General features: G+C 38.5%; 1 protein-coding gene, 1 non-coding gene and 1 pseudogene across 8 annotated transcripts in view; 2 read left to right on the forward strand and 1 right to left on the reverse strand.

Annotated features, from left to right (window-relative positions):
- Cnot1 (CCR4-NOT transcription complex subunit 1) overlaps positions 1-22,803 on the forward strand; it is an 80,856-nt gene that overhangs the window by 44,788 nt on the left and 13,265 nt on the right. The window contains exons 18-39 of one of the 7 annotated variants that reach the window (XM_013354169.2): positions 501-702; positions 1,803-1,946; positions 3,441-3,565; positions 4,302-4,588; positions 5,323-5,401; positions 6,455-6,685; positions 7,278-7,418; positions 8,809-8,988; positions 10,919-11,035; positions 11,454-11,564; positions 11,806-11,883; positions 12,258-12,435; positions 13,447-13,577; positions 15,119-15,415; positions 16,234-16,374; positions 16,469-16,573; positions 17,394-17,513; positions 19,074-19,265; positions 19,865-20,007; positions 20,971-21,079; positions 21,170-21,339; positions 21,995-22,247. In XM_013354169.2, coding sequence (XP_013209623.1) covers positions 501-702; positions 1,803-1,946; positions 3,441-3,565; positions 4,302-4,588; positions 5,323-5,401; positions 6,455-6,685; positions 7,278-7,418; positions 8,809-8,988; positions 10,919-11,035; positions 11,454-11,564; positions 11,806-11,883; positions 12,258-12,435; positions 13,447-13,577; positions 15,119-15,415; positions 16,234-16,374; positions 16,469-16,573; positions 17,394-17,513; positions 19,074-19,265; positions 19,865-20,007; positions 20,971-21,079; positions 21,170-21,339; positions 21,995-22,247 — 3,534 coding nt within the window. Of the gene's footprint in view, positions 1-500; positions 703-1,799; positions 1,947-3,440; positions 3,566-4,301; positions 4,589-5,322; positions 5,402-6,454; positions 6,686-7,277; positions 7,419-8,808; positions 8,989-10,918; positions 11,036-11,453; positions 11,565-11,805; positions 11,884-12,257; positions 12,436-13,446; positions 13,578-15,118; positions 15,416-16,233; positions 16,375-16,468; positions 16,574-17,393; positions 17,514-19,073; positions 19,266-19,864; positions 20,008-20,970; positions 21,080-21,169; positions 21,340-21,994; positions 22,248-22,803 lie in introns of all 7 variants that reach the window. The other 6 variants (XM_005345549.3, XM_005345548.3, XM_013354179.2 and 3 more) reach the window with 6 other exon arrangements.
- LOC101980390 lies at positions 3,782-4,245 on the reverse strand (annotated as a pseudogene).
- LOC113455975 lies at positions 10,435-10,569 on the forward strand. The gene has a single exon (XR_003376874.1). It is a non-coding gene; the product is annotated as a small nucleolar RNA SNORA46 (small nucleolar RNA).

Below are 22,803 nucleotides of genomic sequence, written 5' to 3' on the forward strand. Positions count from 1 at the left end.
TGTCTTGAAAAACCAAAATAAATAAATAAATAAATAAATAAATAAATAAATAAATAAATAAATAAATAAATAAATATCAGAGGTGATGTTTTTTATCTTAAAAATTATAAATTCTGATAATGTTTTTAAACTGAAAGATAATTTCTAATACTTTTATTTGTTGTAAGTGAAACAACAGGTTGAAATTAGTTTTGATTCAATAATGTAATATCTGGCCAACACTATTAATAAAAGTAAATTAGTCAAAAAATAGGGAGGGCACTTGTCTTGTAAGTTTTATATTCTCCTGTGGCTCTGGTACTTTATGGCAGGGCTTAACTCTTTAAACCTATACTTATATAGTATGAAAAATGACTATCAGACCTGATACTGTTCTTTTATAATTGTGTGGGTGTTAACGTGCTTAAGAGTATAAAGAGGTATTACTAGGAATTAACTACATTTGTGCCATTTCTGCCTTTCCTCAAACATTTGTAATACATAGTTATGTTTTTCTTTAGATTGACCCTCTTGGTGGAATGGCATCTCTTAGTATAGGTGGTTCAGCTGCCCCTCACACACAGAGTATGCAAGGTTTTCCTCCAAATTTGGGTTCTGCGTTCAGTACTCCTCAGTCACCAGCAAAAGCATTTCCACCTCTTTCAACCCCAAATCAAACAACTGCATTCAGTGGTATCGGAGGACTTTCATCCCAACTTCCAGGTAAGGAAAAGTTGGGTATGGTGGAATTCTTTGTTCAGTTTTAGTTAGGCCCTCGTTAGTGAATGCTAGAGGGTTTAGAGTGACTGGGAAAAGAAGGGTACTTTAAGCAAAAATGTGAAAGAGAAAGGAAGAAAGAAACATACTGTTTGATAACGATGTTATGGTAATAAATTCTGTTGAGCTAGTATAAGAAGACTTTTTTGTTACCAAATGATAGTATATGTACCATGGTGCTCACTTAGTTACTTGTTACATTTTAATGTGATTTTATTGGTGCTAGGGATTTTAGTAGTGGACCAGTCACATGTAATGGTTTGAATTCAGCCTTAAGAATCAAAAGTAGAAAAGACTGTACATACCAAATTCAGACTTGCGTTCTGCCTGATTTGTATTATATCTACATAGAAAATACTGGTGTATCTTTAAAAACTTTAATTCCTTCTCAGTATTACTGATTTGTAATTTTATAGTGAAGTAAAGTTTTTATTTTTCTCCTTATACATATACTTCTTGTGCAAGCTGTAAGTTAGGACATCAAAACTGAAAGAGTAATGTGTCATGATAAGTGATGTAATTGCTGCTGCTGTATGGTTCTAGATCTGAAGATTCATTTACTTAAACTAAAACCACTGGTCCTAGCAAAGCTATAACTGTTAGACTTTGTGGTTTTAGTTGTTCTTTGCTTAGTTTTGACGTTAGAGTTCAGGGGAATAAGTAGAGAATCCTAGCTCATGGTAGCTGTGAAATGGTTCCGTGAAATTCTTTAATTTTAATCACTGTAGTCTTGAGTTAGTATATATTCTTTGAGAGAGTATACTTTAAACTTACATATTTATTATTATTGTAAATGGTGTGGCCTGTGAAATGGATCAGTGGACAAGACTCTTGGCCCTGAGAGCCTGGAGATATGAGTTTGATCCTCTGATCCCATGTAAAGGTGGAAGGAGAGAAACAATTCTGTAGTTTGCCCTCTCACCTCTGCGCTTGTGCCGTGGCACACATGTATATATGTCATATGCACACAATAAGTAAATTTTTCTCTGAAGCAAAGAACAGAAAGTACTAACTGAACTTCTGGCTGCCTTCCTTCTCTCTAGTAGGTGGTCTTGGCACAGGAAGCCTGACTGGTATAGGAACTGGGGCCCTTGGACTTCCTGCAGTGAACAACGACCCTTTTGTACAGAGGAAACTGGGCACCTCTGGACTCAACCAGCCTACATTCCAGCAGAGTAAGATGAAACCTTGTAAGTGGTAGTGTTGTCTGTGATTGTGGAGCGTGACTGATACATGTAAAACATTTCTGTGTGTTGTCCTTAGAATTATGTAGACAAAAACATGTACTTTCATGTTCATAATAGTCATCATCAGATGGTGTGTCCTTAGACCTATGGGAATATACAAATTTGAATTAATCAAATAAAAAACTAGAGCTATCGCTCTGTACTCTGGATTGCCAGAACAAAATGATAGTTAATAAGAGGGGGTGTCACGTGCCTTTAATTCCCAGCATTTAAGGAAGGTGGATCGCTGAGCTGGAGCCACATTGGTCTACATAGTGAATTCCAGACCACCCAGAGCTATTTAGAGAAACCCTTTCTTGGGTTGGGGAAAGAAGTCAGGAGAAGAATGAATAAGAGGAACAGCCAAGAAAATTTCAGATTTCTGTTTCAGTTACTCAAAGTTATGAAGTAAATTATATATTAATTTTTTAGTATATTTAATTTTATTTACCTCATAAATATCACTGTGTAATGCATATGATCAAATTTAAGACCGATTTTTGAGGCCCACTTCCTTAGTAATATTATTACCCATCACCATAGTTCAATGACTCATAAGTCTGTCTTATTACTGGAACTAAATATATATAATAGAAGAATTGGCAGAGTTATCATGGTAGTATACACATGTAATTCCTGCACCCTGGTTTACTGTATACACATTAGTTCTAGTTTTTTTCTCAAAAAAAAAAAAAGTGGTTAAGAGCACTGGGTATTCTCGGAGGACCTAGGTTCAATTCCCAGCACCCATGTGGCAGCTTCCAAGTGTATATAACTCTAGTTCTAGGGCATCTGACAGTTTTCTAGTCTCCAAGGGCACCAGGTATGTGCATGTTGCACATACATGCTTGCAGGCAAAACATCCATACACACAAAGTAAGTTTTCAGAAAGAAAAAGAAAACAGACCAGGTATTGGTGGTGCAGGCCGTTAATTTCAGCAGGGGCAGTAGGATGTCTGAGTAAAAGGCCAGCCAGAGAGATACATGTGAAGGTCCAAGGCTACCCGAGGCACATAGTTGAGACTTTGTCTTCAAATAACATTAATATACTAATAATACAAACCAACTTGAGAGTTAGTGTGAACGGCTTGTCTGAATGATAATGTTTTGTGGCATGCTTTGATTTATATGTCATGCTCTATGTTATCCTGTTTTTATTAAATTAGTAAACATTTGCTCACCATGAGTGTGCTGGGCTGTGTTAATGGTAAATATGTTAGGAGTTGTAGCCTGGTGAACTTTTACTGCAGTATGACTTAGAAAATACTGTAGTAGAATTGAGTAATTTATTTACAAGTCTTTATTGTCTATTAGTAAAATCAATCAGTAGATAACTTCCTTCAGTCTCCCTTCCTCCCCCCAAGTTAGGACCATATCAGTCTCTAGCTCTCTTGGGGAATTGAAGAAAGACTTTCATGTGTATACTGATAGCCTTCCCCCCTCCCTACCGCCCAACAGCCGACTTGTCTCAGGTGTGGCCAGAGGCCAATCAGCACTTCAGTAAAGAGATAGATGATGAAGCAAACAGCTATTTCCAGCGAATATATAATCATCCACCACATCCAACCATGTCCGTTGATGAGGTGAGTGTCTGGGATTTGTAATTACTTGTGTTTTCATAAACTGGAAGTAAGTGTGCCCTTTCAAGGTTTTTAGAAATTCACTTAAAGTGTTGTAGTATTTCTGTGTAACTTAGGAAATTTTAATGTTTGTCTTAAACTCTGTTTTTTATTGGTAAGTGCTTTTCTTAGCAGACAAGTCTGCCATTAAGATATAATAGGAAGACTCTTTTTTTTTTAAAACTTTTAATGATGTAAACAAAAATATACCTAAAAGCGAAGCTTCTGGAAAAACCATTTGTTCTTCCCTGTCTTGTATCGTTCCTCAAATTTGACCTTGGCTTCCCGCCTTGCCTTGCGTTTTAGAGCTGAGTCCCTAAAGACATCCTTGTTGACAACAGTTTTGTCCAGGGGGATGTCCACAGAGTACCTTGTGGGCATCAGGTGGTTGTAGTTATAAACCTTCACAAAGGACTTGATCTTGGATCTCTTAGCAACTTTCTTCTTGCCCATGGCAGCCATCACTTTTCAGGGATAGCGGTCAATTCCAGCTACCAGGGCATGGCTGTAAGGGCTGTCTGAGGTGCCATCATCAATGTTCTTCACGATGACGGCTTTGCGTCCCTAGTAGCGCCCAGCCAGGACAAGCACCACTTTCCCGGGTTTCATGAACTTGCCCATTTCGACAGCGAGCAGCTGGTTCCCAGCCCATAGGAAGACTCTTGGTAACGTTTGTGTTGTGTTTATCTTGCTTTTCTAGGTACTAGAAATGCTACAGAGATTTAAAGACTCTACTATAAAAAGGGAGCGAGAAGTATTTAACTGTATGCTAAGGAACTTGTTTGAAGAATATCGGTTTTTCCCCCAGTACCCTGATAAAGAATTACATATAACAGCCTGCCTGTTTGGTGGCATAATTGAAAAAGGACTGGTCACTTACATGGCATTGGGTCTGGCCCTGCGATATGTTCTTGAAGCGTTACGGAAGCCTTTTGGATCAAAAATGTATTATTTTGGTATTGCTGCACTAGATAGATTTAAAAATAGGTGAGTATATAGCTTGACTTCTTTCTTCTTCCCCAACTCTTATCTGAAACTTGAATCTTCCATTCTCAACTTTCCTAGTTCTGGGTAGTATCTTCACTGTGGAGCAATAACTAGTCTATATTACATACACACATGTATACACTTCTACATTAAGTGTATACTGAGCTGTGCCCCCAGTCATTGTTGGGGGGGTAGTAAAATATGATCTTTTAAAAATAGAGGTAATGACTTTATCTTATGTTACTTTTTACATCACTTTTAAAAAATTTGTTTGGATCTGTCTTATGTATATTATTCTGGCCTGGAAATCACAATTCTCTTCACTCACTGCCCCAAGTATCAGTTTTACCAGCCTGTGTGACCATATCTAGGCAGTGTTTTTTCTGATTTGGAGTGATGATGGTCATGACTGCCTTCTTCCACTTCCCCCTATTGTGGTGTTCATCTCTTTGTTATTAGTGGTTTTATTTGTTTGGTTGTTGCCCTTTTTGAGACACAACTAGGTTGGCTTTGAGCTTTTCCTCCTACTGCGTTAAGTTCCGCGGTTGTGTGCTGCACTGTTAACTGCCTGTTGGGCTTCCCGACAGTCTTGTCAAAGTAACAGTGGGGAAAATGATTTCACATCGTAGTATCTAGGGAAAAAAAACAAAAACCCATTTTTTTCTGTTCTTACATGAAATGCTGAATGAACTTTTTTTTTTTTTTTTTTTTTTTTTTTTTTTTTTTTTTGGCAGATTGAAGGACTATCCTCAGTATTGTCAGCACTTGGCTTCTATTAGTCACTTTATGCAGTTTCCACATCATTTACAGGAGGTGAGTGCTTGATCTGTACTGCTTGCCAGCTGGGTAGATCTGTTTGGAGATTTATGAGAAATGCTACTAAGATTAAGGTTTTTTTAAAAATAATTTTTCATTATTGTGTGTATGTATATAAGGACATGCACTTTTCATGGCCTGTATGGAGGTGAAGGACAACTTGTGTCTTTTCTCCTCTTTCTTATTTATATATGCTTTTGGAAGTGAAATGCAGTTCCTTGGTGACATGTAGCACACTGTAGTGTGTTTGAAGCCAGTGTTCAATAAAAAAGAAGCTTGATGTAAATTTCAAATTTTTAAGGCTTTAAGGAATTTTATTTACAGATATCGAAAACTACTTTTTTAAATCATTTATTTTTACTACTTTTTTTGTGTGCATTGCTGTCTGCCTGCATATATGTCTGGTTACTGGGTACTCTAGTACAGCCATTACTCTTGCACTGAGACATCTCTTCAGCCTCCTGAGACTACTTTTATAAGTAGTTTTTCTAGTCTACTTTTTTTTTTCCGAGACAGGGTTTCTCTGTGGCTTTGGAGCCTGTCCTGGAACTAGCTCTGTAGACCAGGCTGGTCTCGAACTCACAGAGATCCGCCTGCCTCTGCCTCCCGAGTGCTGGGATTAAAGGCGTGTGCCACCATCGCCCGGCTTTGCTAGTCTACTTTAAAGCATTTTGTCATACTAATATTTTATTTTAACAGGAGTTCACAGTATCCACTTGTTTATTGTTGTCAGTATAGGGCAAGGATTAAGGGACAAAGACTACAAGAGAACTTTGAAATTATTCTTATCATTTCATAAGTGGAGGACATATAACACAAATTACTCATTTTAGCTGGGCGGAGGTGGCATGCATCCTAGCACTTGGGGGCATGTGGATCTCTTGAGTTCTATGCTAACTAACCTCGTCTACAGAGTCATTTCCCAACAGCCAGGGCTGTTATGCAGAGAAACTCTTGTCTCCAAAATGATGATAATGATGAATGAAACAAAACTCCCTCCCCAGTTTCTATTAAGTAAGCCTTTGTATGTTTCCCTCTGTACCCATATAGTATATCGAGTACGGACAGCAGTCTCGAGATCCTCCTGTGAAGATGCAGGGCTCTATCACGACCCCTGGAAGTATTGCACTGGCTCAGGCCCAGGCTCAGGCCCAGGTTCCAGCAAAAGCTCCTCTTGCGGGTCAGGTTAACACAATGGTAACCACCTCAACAACAACCACTGTTGCTAAAACGGTTACAGTCACCAAGCCAACGGGAGTCAGCTTTAAGAAAGATGTGCCAGTAAGTAGGTCTTTTTCTTTTCTAGCTCTGTACATTATGTAAGCATAAAGATCAGCATTTCTCCTTGTATTCATTCCCCAAAGACCACTATGTAATATTTTAATAATGGATTTAACTATCTTACCAATGTAGTTATACCATATGTGTTTTTCATGTTAATAGTCTCTATAATCTTTTGTTTTTTTTTCAAGACAGGGTTTCTCTGTAGCTTTGGAGCCTGTCCTGGAACTCCCTTTATAGACCAGGCTGGCCTCGAACTCACAGAGATCCGCCTGCCTCTGCCTCCCGAGTGCTGGGATTAAAGGCGTGCACCACCACCACCTGGCCTTTTATAATCTTTTTTTTAAAAGCGTTTAATTACTTATATAATTTGTTGTTTTTTGTGTGTTTGGTGCTGTGATGTATATGTGGAAGTCAGAGGACTTAGAGTCATTTCTCCCCTACTGGCATGTGGGTCCCAGGCATTAAGGTCAGGTCTTTGGACTTAGAGGCAAGTGCTTTTCTCCTCTGAGCTATCTAGCCAGCCTTTCTACTTTCTGTGATTTTTTTTTTCCCAATGAAACATTAATCTAATGTATTTTATTGCTTCTAGCCTTCTATAAATACAACAAATATAGATACATTGCTTGTGGCTACAGACCAAACCGAGAGGATTGTAGAGCCCCCAGAAAATATCCAAGAGAAAATTGCTTTTATCTTCAACAACCTCTCACAGTCAAATATGACCCAGAAGGTAAGCATGAGATAATAGCTTATAAAATGCCCTCTCCTTTTCCTTGATGGATAGAGGGATTTTTTTTCTTTTTTATTGATTTTATTGAGCTATACATTTTTCTGTGCTTCCCTTCCGTCCTCTTCCCTCCCCTTCTACCCTCTCCCATGGTCCCCATGCTCCCAATTTACTCAGGAGATCTTGTCTTTTTCTACTTGCCATGTAATTAGATTATGTATGTCCTAAGAGGGATTTAAAAACCAAACAAACACCCTTTTTAGTTCAATAAGTCAGATAGATATATGGTGTGAGTCTGCAGTCCAAGCTACTGAGGAAGCGAAGTGAGACAATAACGTAAACACAAGGAGTTTAAGATTAGGTTTTTCTATTATAGTGATAGAGAGCCCGTCTAAAAACAGTGAACAAACTCAGTTTAAAAGGTATGATTTTAACTGGGCGTGGTGGTGCATGTCTTTAAAAAGAGGGAAAAAAGGGTATTTTTGTAAGAATCAAACAATATATTCATTTCTTATTTACTTATTTATTTATTTATTTTGGTTTTTCGAGACAGGGTTTCTCTGGTTTTGGAGCCTGTCCTGGAACTAGCTCTTGTAGACCAGGCTGGTCTTGAACTCACAGAGATCCGCCTGCCTCTGCCTCCCGAGTGCTGGGATTAAAGGCGTGTGCCACCACCGCCCGGCGTTGTTTCAAATATTTTGTTTTGCAATAATATCATGCTTTCCTGATAAGGAAAGTATTATTTATTTATTTTATTTTTGATGGCAGGTTTTTGTTTGAGACTAGGTTTCATTAAGTAGTCTTGGCCAGCTAGAGCTCACTGTGTTAACCATGATGACCTCTAAATTCTGTCTTCTTCCTCTGCACCACCATGCCCAACCTTGATGGAAGATTTTATCTTTTTCCTGAAACTATTTTAAGTGTTAACTGGACCACTAGTACTGTGAAGTAGAGCTCTGAAAAGCATAAAGAACATTGCTTGCCTTCTGAGAGCAAAAATTAAGATAGAAATTTTAAATGGCAGTCTTTAAGATTATCATAAGAAGTAGGTTTTAGGTAGAACATAGTCAAAGAGAGGCAGGGGGATTTCTGTGAGTGTGAGGCCTGCATTGGTCTACATTGTGAGTTTCAAGCTATGTAGACCATGCCTCAAAAAAAAAAAAAAAGGTATATGTACCTGCACTTGTGAATCTGAGGTGTACTGTCAAAATAAATAGGGAGAGACCCAGCTCAGTAGTTCAGTATCATACAAGAGTTTAGTAGGTAAGTATTGCGCTAGAGTTTATATGGAGCTGGATGCTGTGTCGTTGTGATTCATAGAACCCAGGCTTCGTTGTATCTATTTTTCTGTTTGTACTAATTCTTTATTGCCTGTTTCATGTTGATTGGCTAGGTTGAAGAGCTTAAAGAAACCGTGAAGGAAGAGTTTATGCCTTGGGTTTCCCAGTATCTAGTTATGAAAAGAGTCAGTATTGAGCCAAACTTTCATAGCCTGTATTCCAACTTTCTTGACACATTGAAGAATCCAGAATTTAACAAGATGGTTCTGAATGAAACCTACAGAAACATTAAAGTAAGAGTTTTTATATATCCTTTAATTTGCTTTAAGTTGATTTTAGCAGGTAGAACTTGGATAATTTGTTCTATTTGTCTTTTTTAAATGTGTTAGACGGCCGAGCAGTGGTAGTGCACGCCTTTAATCCCAGCACTCGGGAGGCAGAGGCAGCCAGATCTCTGTGAGTTCGAGGCCAGCCTGGTCTACAAGAGCTAGTTCCAGGACAGGAACCAAAAAAAGCTACAGAGAAACCCTGTCTCAAAAATCCAAATAAATAAATAAAAAAATAAATAAATAAATAAATAAATAAATAAATAAATAAATGTGTTAGGCACCCATGGAGTGTCCTATAGACTTTATGATATTTAACTACTGGGTTCTATAAACTTTTTTAAAATTACGTTTGCACATGTGTTCATGCACTTATGCACAAGTGTGCGCAGAGGACAGCTTTCAGGAGGTGCTTCTCTATGTGGGTCTTGGGGCTCAAATATAGACTATCAAATACCAGAATATCTGATTTGGTGGCTAACACTTTAACTTGTGTCATCTAGCTGGTCCAAAAATTTAATCTTTTGGGGGCTGGAGAGATGGCTCAGAGGTTAAGAGCACTTACTGCTCTTCCAAAGGTCCTGAGTTCTATTCCCAGCAACCACATGGTGGCTCACAACCATCTGTAATGAGATCTGGTGCCCTTTGCTGGCCTGCAGGCATACACACAGAATACTGTATGAATAATAAATAAATACTAAAAAAAAAAATTTAATCTTTTAACCTTGTATATTGTTTAAGTGTGATCATCTCTTAGAATTTGTTTTCTTCTTTTCACGTATGGCTTCAATATTTTACTTTCTGTTAAATATAACTATTCAGTATATTTGTAGTGTACCATCTCGGTGACGTGGTTGTGCACAGCCACTCTCCCTCATTTCTTTGGAGATGGAGTATAACATGTTCTGAGTTCTCCATATTGGTTTTTAAGATCTAGAAATAGTCTTTAAGAAAACCGTTCTGTTGGCCAAGTGTTGGCTATCTAGATCCCAGACCTATTTGTGAAATAGCTTTGGCAGCATAAGGTCAAGTTTTTACTATACTTGTATAAAATTCAACTGTTTCTTTTTTAACTGATGAGTCTATTTCCTCTATTGTATTTTCAATGCTTGAGATTCTCTCCCATTTCTTGTATTCTGTTGTTCATGCTTGCATTTGTGGTTTCTGATCTTTTTTCTCTAATTTCTGTTTCTATAATTCCTTCGGCTTGTGTTTTCTTTGTTTCTATCTCAGTTTTCAAGTCCTGAATAGTTTCTTTTATATATTTGGTTTTTTGTTCGTGGGTTTCTTTAAGTGATTTGCTGATATCTTCCATGATTTATGTTTGAATACTAAACATTTTCAAGGAACAGTGTAAACAAGATAGAGCTGAGATCATCCACTGCTGAGTAACTTGGGTCTGGCTTAGGAAGTAGCACTATATTTAAACTATGGATGGGAATTTTCCCCATTCTTGGTTACGCTGTAGTGCGAAAAGAATTCCTGGCTCCTTGTTGCACAGCTGACTTGTGCCATTTTGCTGGTGCCATATGGAGTTAAGGAACATTGTGTTCAGTTTGTACTATCTTATAGTAAGGATTACTGTTATCTTGGAAATTCTCATAAACTCTGAGACAAATTTCAAAAATTTATTTGTTTACTTACTCTGTGTTGACAGGATTCCAACCCAAATGTGTCTTGCACAAGGTAGATTAGTATTCCACCTATTGAGCTCTTCATTTTCAAAGGTTTGGTAATAAACATAGTAAGATAATATCAATATGATATATGGAATAGATCTACTTTGGGTATTTTCTCAAAAATATCTTAGAAAAGATAATAGAATTCTTAGATACAAAATGGAGAGTTTCTTTCATAAAGGCTTATTCTTATATTTATAAATCGTATACTATTATAGGTGCTGCTGACCTCTGATAAAGCTGCGGCCAATTTCTCTGATCGTTCTTTGCTGAAGAACTTGGGGCATTGGCTAGGAATGATCACATTAGCTAAAAATAAACCCATTTTGCACACGGTGAGTTTTAAGATGGGTATACATGTGTAAAAGTTGACTGGACGAAGTGTTTTAATTATCACTGGGCTTTTTCTTTTCTTTCTTTCTTTCTTTCTTTCTTTCTTTCTTTCTTTCTTTCTTTCTTTCTTTTTTTTTTAAAGACTTTGACCATGTTAGAATTCTTAATTCTATCTATGTCCATGGTCTCTTGGGCTTGTTTAGGATATGGTAAAGCCAGTGAGGTGTGCTCGCACCTCCTTCTTTTTCTCTGGCAATTATAATGTATTGATTATATTTTGAGAGATGAGCTTAGTGAGATACCTTTCCTTGTTTTGTTTTTATTTTGTTTGTTTTTGGTTTTTATTTTATTATTTTCCCCGAGGGTTTCTGGAGCAGATTCTCAAATTCTTAGAAGTTTTGTTTTGTTTTAAAATTTTAGGACTTGGATGTGAAATCTTTGCTGCTAGAGGCTTATGTTAAAGGACAACAAGAGTTGCTTTATGTAGTGCCCTTTGTTGCCAAAGTTCTAGAGTCCAGCATCCGTAGTCTGGTGAGTAAATGCTGAATTCTGAGAGATTGTTAACACAATTCTTAAGAGATTGTAGGTTTGTTCTTTTGCACATAAGTCTGCCTTAGCTGATCTTAGGTATTTATAGTTAGGTGAAATTCTAAGACAGAATGTATTACTTTGGTGTTTTTCTGGAATACTTTGTCATGGTCATGAAAATGTTGAAATAGTACTAAATAATGGTTTGATTTCGAGCTAGCTTAATACTGTAACTTTTCTTTAGGTTTTTAGACCACCAAACCCCTGGACAATGGCAATTATGAATGTATTGGCTGAGCTACACCAAGAGCACGACTTAAAGGTAAAATTGCCTCATCTTGGAGAATTTTCTGTCTTAAGATGATTAAACTTTGCAGTAAAGACATGTTGAAGGGGGCAGTGGGCATTGTATCATAGGATTGAAGGTGGTATATTTTATGAATAAAACTTAGATTTTCTCGGGCTGGAGAGAGGGCCCAGAGGTTAAGAGCATTGCCTGCTCTTCCAAAGGTCCTGAGTTCAATTCCCAGCAACCACATGGTGGCTCACAGCCATCTGTAATGGGGTCTGGTGCCCTCTTCTGGCCTGCAGGCATACACACAGACAGAATATTGTATATGTAATAAATAAAATAAATTTTAAAAAAAACTTAGATTTTTCTCTTCAAAATTCTAATCGAATACTGGAATTATGCAGTTAAACTTGAAGTTTGAGATTGAGGTGCTCTGTAAGAACCTTGCATTAGACATCAATGAGCTCAAACCTGGAAACCTACTGAAAGATAAAGACCGCCTGAAGAACTTAGATGAACAACTGTCCGCTCCAAAGAAAGACGTCAAACAGCCGGAAGAGCTTCCTGCCATCACAACGACAAGTAAGTACAGAAGTCTAGCCTTTTGTCAACCATTATCTTCTCAAACGGTACATCTCTACGTAAGCAAGCCATTAACTATCCCACCTTGTATAAAATCTTGTTTGCCTTTTGGTGAGTCTTCTAATAATCAAGTGAGAGTAACAGCTAATCAGATTTCTCTCATCTCTTAAGATATTCTTAAGCATATAAGTCAATTAATTGTCCTTGTATCATAACCAGACTAGTTTATCTCCTACATTGTTTCAAGTATCAAAAATACTCGAATAACACAGTAGCCTGTATTGTTCCTTAAAGGCTAAGATTTGTCAGATCATATACACCTGCTAGGAGAACATTATTTTACCTCTATCAAGACGATCAGGACTGGGTTTAGAGATGCAGGCCTATAATCTTAGCCCTTGAGGAGCTAAAGCCAGGAGGGTTGTAAGTTCGATACCAACCTAAGCTACATACTTAGTTCTCACCCAGCCTGGGACCCAGTCAAGTAAACATGTTTGTGTTGCATGTAGTTATGTTCAACAGTGAGGTATTGGTAAAATATGCCAGCCACCACCCTGTAGCATTCCACGCCCCCACTCCTAACTCCTGGCATTTGACAAATTCCAAGTGAGCCTGGTAAAGGCTAGGTTGAAGACAGGTACCCATGGGTCTTGTAGATTTACCCTTAAAACACATTTAATCACACCACTTGGGAAGCAGAGGCAGGTGGAGCCCTCTGAGTTCCAGGACAGCTAGAGCTGTTACACAGAGAAACCCTGTCTCAAACAAAGGGGGTGGAGGGTGGGATAAAAAAAGTTTCTGTGCTATGATGAACTATTGCCACTGGTGGACATTTATATACTTGGCTCATAGTTCATGTAACAGAATTTATTTTTCAGAATGGGTGAGATGTGACCTTAAGTGCGCCCTTCTCAAGAGTCTAACTTAGTTGAAGTATACAAGGTTCATATAATGTCCAGTTAATTTTTATGTATGGTCAACAAATGTGCATTCTTATCTCTTTACATCTAGCAACTTCTACAACACCAGCTACCAGTACTACCTGTACAGCCACAGTTCCACCACAGCCACAGTACAGCTACCACGACATCAATGTCTATTCTCTGGCAGGCCTGGCCCCACACATTACTCTAAACCCTACAGTAAGTATAAAACTGATCTTTCCTTCCTTCCTTTCTTTGTTTAAAATATTGATTTATTATATGTGTGATTGTTTTTTACATGCATGTGTATGTGTGCATCAGATCTGAAGCTGGAGTTACAGATAATGAGCTACTATATTGGTTCTGTAATCAATTCCTGGTCCTCCACATGCTTAACCACTGGGCCTTTGCTCTTTACCAGCTGGTTGTGGGTTTTTTTGTTTGTTTTTTGTTTTGTTTCCTTCAAATGTCTTTTATTCCAGCACTCCAGACACAGAGGCAGGCAAATCTGCCAGCCTCGTTTATAGAGCACATTCCAGGACAGCCAGGGCTACACAAAGAAACCCTGTGTATGTGTGCATGCTCTATAATGCATATAACAAGGAAGATCCCTTTGCGTGTAAAAATTGTCTTTGATTGACATTCCTATTTGTTACTCTTATCCTACCCCACAGTGATTTAATATACTAGCAATAAAATCAAATTTTGGGTAATCTACACATAGGTCAAAGGATTCTTTTTTTTTTTTTTAAAGATTTATTTATTATGTATACAGTGTTCCTCCTGCATGTACTCCTCTGTGCCAGAAGAGGGCACCAGAACCTCATTACAGATGGTTATGAGCCATCATGTGGTTCCTGGGAATTGAACTCAGGACCTCTGGAAAAATAGCCAGTGTTCTTAACCTCTGAGCCATCTCTCCAGCCCGGTCAAAGTATTCTTAATTTATGCTTTAGTATTCTTTGTTTCTTTATTATTTGCTTTCATTATCATGTCACTTTGGTCTGGTATTAAGCCATTTCTTTTGGCAGACTGCAGTTTGTATATAGAATTTCTAAGCCAAAGGCTTCAACATTTATTTTTATTTTGTGTGTATCAGTGTTTTGCTTGCATGTATTATATGTAAGTTACATGTATGCCTGAGGAGGCAAGAAGGGGACACCAGATCCCCTGGAACTGGAATTAGAGACCATTCACAACAATGAAGCTACCATGTAAGTTCTGGGAACCAAATCCTGGGGCCTCTGCAAGAAAAGGAAGTGCTCTTGATCAGTGAGCCATCTTCTCTGGCTCCTGAGAATTTGCTTTTTCTTGTTTGGTGTTTTTGGAGACAGGGTTTCTCTCTAAAATTGTCGTGGTTGTCCTGGAATTCGGTTTGTAGACCAGACTGTCCTCAGAGATTCTCCTGCCTCTGCCTACTGAATGTGGGGATTAAACATGTGCACCACCATGAACTGATAAGGAATTGCCTTTTTAACAATTAGTTTAGACATAATTTTAAGTTAGAAACTCATGTGTCTATAAGCAGTAGGTGTTTAATGATCAGCTTTCCTGTTAAAATTGAAGGGAATTTTTTAAAAGCATGAATTACAGGTTATACCAATTTATTATTTTTCCCAGCTTCTGTTTCCTGAGGTTTTGCTAGTTTTAAGTGAATGCTGTAGTTTCTATAGTATTGAGAGAATACCAGAGTCACTATCTGGCTGTCTTATTTAAATAAGCTGATGACATGATTTGTGCCTTTCTTCTTCTCTCTCCAGATACCTTTGTTTCAGGCTCATCCACAGTTGAAGCAGTGTGTGCGGCAAGCAATTGAACGGGCTGTCCAGGAGCTAGTTCATCCTGTGGTAGATCGGTCAATTAAGATTGCCATGACTACTTGTGAACAGATAGTCAGAAAGGATTTCGCCCTGGATTCTGAGGAATCCAGAATGCGAATAGCAGCTCATCACATGATGCGGAACTTGACAGCTGGAATGGCTATGATTACTTGCAGGGAGCCTTTACTGATGAGCATATCTACCAACCTAAAAAACAGTTTTGCCTCAGCCCTTCGTGTAAGTGGATCATTTTATGTACTATAAAATTCATTACTTGTTTAGCAGAGTAAACCCACTGTTACTACTTTGTCCTAAAATACCCCCCCCCCTCTTTTTTAAATATAAATTTTTCCCTCTTTCCTTGTTGGAATCCATAACCCTTTTTGTGTTAAGGCACACTTTAGCACTGATGTCTTTAGATTCTTAAGTTGTGTTAAGGCAAAGGATCACATCTACATTTTTGTACATAGTTGTGTGCTCAGCGGTGTTTAGCAGATACTCAATTTTCCTAAAGAAGAGAAGATTCTTTGTTTGAACAGGGTCATAATCATACAACCATGGCGGTCCTGAAGCTTATGTATAGAGATCAGGCTGTCCTCGAATTTATAGAGGTCCACCTACTTTGCCTCCTCAGTGGGGGAGGGAGCATCAAAGGCATTACCACATGCTTGAGCTGAACATTTTGTAACAAACAGTAAACAATCTAAATTCTGTTATGGGTGAATTTAATTCTAGTAGTTGGCTTAGAGCATTATAAAGTGATTTAAAAAAAAATTACTTTGTATGTGTAGTCACCACACACTGTGTCTTCAGGTCACTCTTGAGTCTCAGGTATCACATTTAGAAGTAATTGTTTCTTTACTGTTAACCATTGTTCACTATGTATACCACAATTGATAAAACGTTTAAAAGTATTTTCATCTCAGAGGTGAATGAATTGCGAATACTTGTGAGTAGTGACTGGTATATAAGTATATATACTTGGAATGACCTGTTGACTGTACTGCATCTCTTAATTGTACATTGTAAGATAACTTCTTTTGTGTTCTCAATAGACTGCATCCCCACAACAAAGGGAAATGATGGACCAGGCTGCTGCTCAGTTAGCACAGGACAATTGTGAATTAGCTTGCTGTTTTATTCAGAAAACTGCAGTGGAGAAAGCAGGCCCTGAGATGGACAAGAGATTGGCAACTGTAAGTGTTTAGCATTCATCTTTAAAGTTGTGGTTTCTTTGAATTTGAGGAAGTATCTTATAACAAGAACCTCAGTGACTTTTTTTATTTGTAGGAATTTGAGCTGAGAAAACATGCTCGGCAAGAAGGACGCAGATACTGTGATCCTGTTGTATTAACATATCAAGCGGAAAGGATGCCAGAGCAAATCAGGCTGAAAGTGAGAATTGAGGCTCTTTTCTCCTTGCTTCACCTTTGCTTTCTATGTGTTACTATTGCACGAATACCTCGTCAGGACTAGGGAGTGTGTCTAAATACTGCTTCTGAAGAAAGCATCTCTAGTATCATTTCATTTTAAAATGTCCTGGAGCAGGTATGGAAATTCTTCCCGTCCCCAGAGTTGCTCAGTGTTGGTATAAAAAGTTCATGTACTTGTTAGCTCTTGTTTACCAACTTGCTTTTTCACATTTTCTGGTATACTTTCATTGGTAGCCCCACTTTGATCCCAACTTGATGGTGAGGGCCTAATACAAACAACATCAAGGGAGAATGCACGACACAGTCCATTTCTTAGTGATTATTGTGAGGCAGGGCTTTCATATATCGTCCAGACTGTCTCAAACTCTTAATCATCTGTCTCTGTTTCTTGAGTGCTGGGATTATAGCTGTACCAACACCTGAGGCTCTAGTGAAAAAGTTCTTAATAACAGTGATTCTACCAGGAAAATGAGAAAACATCTTCTGTGTAGTCTGGGTGTGCATGCTGCCATATGTTATATTAAAGGATTCTATCAGAATCCTAATACAAACTTTGTATTTTCCGAAAGTAAATTTCAGCTGGGCATGGTGGCTCATGCCTTTAATCCCAGCAGAAGGAGGAGTATCTATTAGTTTGAGACCAGCCTAGTTTACATAGTGAGTTCTGGTACTACATAGAGAGACCCTTTCTCAACCTCTCCACCTCAAAATTTAAATTAAAAAAAAAAGTTTCTTTTGATTGTGAAGGAAATTTTACCAAAAAAAGGCTTTCTTCTTTTAAGGTTGGCGGTGTGGACCCAAAGCAGCTAGCCGTTTATGAAGAGTTCGCACGAAATGTGCCTGGCTTCTTACCTACAAATGACTTAAGTCAGCCTACAGGATTTTTAGCTCAGCCCATGAAGGTAAATACCTCACTTGGATTAAATTAAATGTTTGTGTTACGAAATATAATTTAATAATGCATCACTTTCTGCTTGGGAGCTTGTTATTGGTTATAGGAGAATGGAAGCCATTGAGTTATAGGTGATGTTTGTTAAATCAGCATGGTATGTAGGCATTGTATGATGTTCTGGCATTAGCTTAACTGTACTATTTAGCTCAGAGTAGCTCTTTTTTTGTTTTGTTTTGTTTTATGATACAGGGTTTCTCAATAGTTTTGGGGCCTGTCCTGGCCTCCAACTCACAGAGATCTTCCAGCCTCTGCCTCCCTGAGTGCTGGAATTAAAGGCATGCGCCACCGTCTCAGAGTATGTGTTTGTTTCTTTAATTTATACCTACTTTTACTTGAAGGTAGAGTTTCTAAAATTGTGCAAGAGATTTACCTGAAGTTGAGAATATAAGAAAAACATTTTCATGCTTGAGAAGTTGTGGCCTGTTGCCCTCTTTGCTTTTGGTAGTTTTCTTTTTTAGAAAGAATGATATAAAGTGCCTTTACTGAGTATGTATTTTGTGAAGGCTGTGTCTTTGAAACAGTTTTAAGATTTATTCATTATTTATACATGCATGTATTTTGAGCATATTTACCTTTCTTGTGCCCTCATTTATTCTCCTTTAGTTCCTCGAGCCGAATTTCCTCCCTTTCTCCCCACTTTTATACCCCAATCTACTTATCTTGAAAAGCCTACCGATGGGCCAGAGAAATGACTCAGTGGTGTAATGAGGCATTTGCCGACAAGCCTGAAAACTTGTATTTTCCCCAGGAAGGATGAAACTGATTCCCACAAATTATTCTCTGGCCTCCATATGCATCCATACACTCATAAATAAATAAGTAACCCAGTGAATTTAAGTAGGGCAACTTGCATTTTTGCATGGGTATAGGTAGGGTTTTTACTGGATCAGGCAATTTAATATCAGCTACACCCCTAAAGAACAATTATTCCCTCTCCCTAGAGTCAAGTAGGGGAGAGGCATCACACCCAACACCCATCTTGACAGAGTTCTGAAGATTTGTACTCAGGTCTTTATGGTTACACTAGGCTTTCAGGCCAGTGGTATGTTTTTAATAGGAAGAGCACATAGCTGGGCATGGTGACCCACGCTTAGCACTCTGGAAGCAGAGGAAGGCGAATCTCTTAAGCTAGAGGCCAGTATGGTCTACAGAACTAGTTCAGGAGTGCCAGGGCTACAGAGAGAAACACTGTTGTGAAAGGTGAAAAAAAGGAAAGCACAGAAGTGATGCTATACGTTTACTCTGTCCAATCATGCTCTATAACTTGTAAGATGTCTGAGTTGCAGAAGGCTTCCTGGATGACACATGTGCTGTGCTCAGTCTTTTGCATTATTGATACTATACTCTGTGATCATTTATTATGTTGGGGGCTATAGAAGAGAATTTATAATTTGAATAAAAAAATAAGCTGGAGAAATATGCCAAGGACAGACTTCTATTTCATTAGTACATTATGCCAGTGAACAACCTTAATTTTTTTTTTCTTTGGTTATTTCTTTTTCTAAAACAGCAAGCTTGGGCAACAGATGATGTAGCTCAGATTTATGATAAGTGTATTACAGAATTGGAGCAGCACCTACATGCCATTCCACCAACTCTGGCCATGAATCCTCAAGCCCAAGCTCTACGAAGTCTTTTGGAGGTTGTAGTGTTGTCTCGGAATTCTCGAGATGCGATAGCTGCTCTTGGATTACTTCAGAAGGTTGGTTTTAAACTATTGCTTATAGAAGGAACTAGGCAAACCAAGTTTTGTTGACACTTTCCCCATCCTATCCTCTTGCTGTAGAATGTAGTTATGGCAGTTAGAAGTAGATGGGACATCTTTTCTGTATGGTAATATTTTGGAAATATGATGAATGACTACTATTATACAAAGACATATCTTTTGATTTAGTAAGTAAATTGATACAAGTGTCTGAGAAATGGGCAGGTTAAATTAGGAAGCCCTTGACGCCCACTCCAGGCTCCCCCCTCCCCCCAATAGGGTTTCTCTGTGTAGTCCTGGCTGTCCTGGAACTCACTTTGTAGAGAAGGCTGTCTTCAGACTCGCTGAAAACTACCTGCCTCTGTCTCCCAAGTGCTGGGATTAAAGACATGCACCACTACCGCTTGACTGGCCCTTGACTTTTGACTGCGTAGAGACTTAAGACGGCAAATAATAATGATTAAGTTTAAAATAGATGAAAGTTGAGAGTGAAGATAAGAGTTTTAAGCTTCAGAAATTATGTTTGATTTCCAGCTTGCATACTTGGTCTGAGTCCTGTATTTTCCATAGTTTTGAATACTTTCTTTTGTCCATAGGCTGTAGAGGGTTTATTAGATGCCACAAGTGGTGCTGATGCTGACCTGCTGCTGCGATACAGGGAATGTCACCTGTTGGTACTAAAAGCTTTGCAGGATGGCAGGGCATATGGATCTCCATGGTGCAACAAACAGATCACAAGGTGGGTAACCTTAGAAAACTAGTCATCGCCGGGCAATGGTGGCGCATGCCTTTAATCCCAGCACTCGGGAGGCAGAGGCAGGCGGATCTCTGTGAGTTCGAGACCAGCCTGGTCTACAGAGTTAGTTCCATGACAGGCTCCAAAACCACAGAGAAACCCTGTCTCAAAAAACCACCAAAAAAAAAAAAAACCTAGTCATTACTGGACTAGTTTTATCATTATTTTGGGTTTTAAATTTTATTTTATGTACATGAATATTTTCCTTGCATACATTATGTATTGCATGTTTGTATGTCTACTCTGTGTGCTGGGTGCCTGCAGGGGACAGAAGAGGACAACTGAAGTCCCTGAAATTGGTGTGAAGAATGATTCTGAGCCACCTTGTGGATGCTGAAAATTAAACCTGGGGCTTTTGCAAGAACAAAAAGTATTCTAAACCACTGAATCTCTAAAGCGCTGTGGGCTAGCTTTTGATATACATAGCCTATTTAGTTCCAGATGTCTTTCTTTTGCTTACACAATAAATGGGGCTTTGAAGTTTTGATTTTTAAGGGGTAAGAATTGTTGGGTGGTTCCAGTACATGCTTTTCAGGAATACATTTTAGTTCATTTGTTTTCAAGATTTCACAGTAGCATTCGTGGAAATATTTTAGTGTCTTGAATGAAATTTCTCCTACTTTCCAATGTAAAAGCAAAGCCTGGACTGTTAACATTTCAGACGATCTTTCTGCTGGCTGGGCAGTTTGCTGAGAACCTTGTATATGCTAAGCCTAGATTATGCTTCATTATCCCTAGCCTGCTTACTGTGTTAAAGCTTGATACTGTTTTGTGTTGTTTGTTGGTGGTTTTTGTTTGTCTGCTTTGTGGTTTTTTTCTTTGTTTTTGCAGTTGTCTCTTTAGATACCTTTGTGTAGAACACATTGCCAGTGTGGTTAATATGGCTAACAGACTGTCTTTTTCTAGGTGCCTAATTGAATGTCGAGATGAATATAAATATAATGTGGAGGCTGTGGAGTTGTTAATTCGAAATCATTTGGTTAACATGCAGCAGTATGATCTTCATCTAGCTCAGGTATGGAAGAAATTTAACTTGAGCGGACTAAAGGATTTAGGGAGTGCTATTATTTTAATTATCTCTCTCACATTTTTGCTGTGTTGCCAGTCAATGGAGAATGGCTTAAACTACATGGCCGTGGCATTTGCTATGCAACTGGTAAAAATTCTGCTGGTGGATGAAAGGAGTGTTGCCCATATTACTGAGGCAGATCTATTCCATACCATTGAAACCCTCATGAGGATTAATGCTCATTCCAGAGGCAATGCTCCAGAAGGGTAAGGATGGAATGCTTTGCTTTCCTTGTGCATTCAGCAGTCTCTAAGCGCTTTAGAAATTAACGTACACACTAACATTATTTTGTGACTGTTTCATCTAAAACATAATTTTAGTTAAGCCTAATGATATCCTGAAAGTGTGAATGCTAAGTCAACTGCCTTCTGTGCATACAATGACTGATGAGTTGGCGCCAGAAACCTGGTTTGAGCACTGGCTCTGTTTAGTGAAATGCTTGTAGGAAGATCTAAGTCCAGTCTTAAGGATGCTCCCACCCTTAAAACCAAGCGTATTGATGCACACTTGGAATACCAGTGCTGGACTAGGGACAGGTGATTTAGGAAGCTCCAGGTTCTAGTGAGAAACTTTATCACCAAACAACATGGACAAATTCTGTAGAAATAATACCCAAGGTTGTCCTCTGGCCTCCACAAGCATGTGCACATGCATTCATGTACACACACAGGAATGTGCGTGACACAAGACGGTATAGTTGTGTATGCTGGTAATTCAGCACTGCGGATTTTAGGGCTCATTGACCAGCCAACCTCACCTACTTGATTTTCCCAAGTTCTGATATAGTTCTGGTCCAGTTGTGTATCTATAAAATAAAAAATGGTGGGTTAACTGATTTTCACTGTGAATTTATCATACTAGATTGCCCCAGCTGATGGAAGTAGTGCGATCCAACTATGAAGCAATGATTGATCGTGCTCACGGAGGCCCTAACTTTATGATGCATTCTGGGATCTCTCAAGCCTCAGAATATGATGACCCTCCAGGCCTGAGGGAGAAGGCAGAGTATCTTCTGAGGGAATGGGTGAATCTATACCATTCAGCAGCAGCGGGCCGTGACAGTACCAAAGCTTTCTCTGCGTTTGTTGGACAGGTAGAGCTTTTGGAAAGAAAGGTGCTTTTTATTCAACATTAAGTAGGGTGTGATAACTCCATTATTGTTTTAAAGTTCAGTATTGTATACCTGTGGTCAGAATTACCTCTATACTCATGCAAGCAAAAATAACACCACTGTGGTCTGGTAAAATAATATGGCCTGTGTTTTTTTTTCCTCACTACTGATGATGGCTACTGTAAATTCAGTATTCTTACTCCTTTAGTCTATTTATCCCATTTGTCATAGCTACAATGTATGGTGGGTGGGGTCAGAAAATGAAAAATGAAGCTACAGAATATCATTTTACTAATATAATAGTCACCAGTGATGGATTTTTGAGCCAATACATTAAAATTTTAAAATATCCTATTTTACTAATATAGTCACCAGTGATGGACTTTGAGCCAATACATTAAAATTTTAGAATATCCTATGTGTATAGTTTTTCGAGACTGGGTTTCTGTATAGCTTTGGGTGTGTGCCCTGGAACTTGATTTGTAGACCAGGCTGGCCTTGAACTCATAGAGCTCTGCTTGTCTCTGCCTCCCAAGTGCTGGGTGGGATTAAAGGCTTG

The sequence above is a fragment of the Microtus ochrogaster genome, chromosome 4 (genome assembly GCF_000317375.1).
Source record: "Microtus ochrogaster isolate Prairie Vole_2 chromosome 4, MicOch1.0, whole genome shotgun sequence".
In the NCBI taxonomy this organism is placed as follows: domain Eukaryota; kingdom Metazoa; phylum Chordata; class Mammalia; order Rodentia; family Cricetidae; genus Microtus; species Microtus ochrogaster.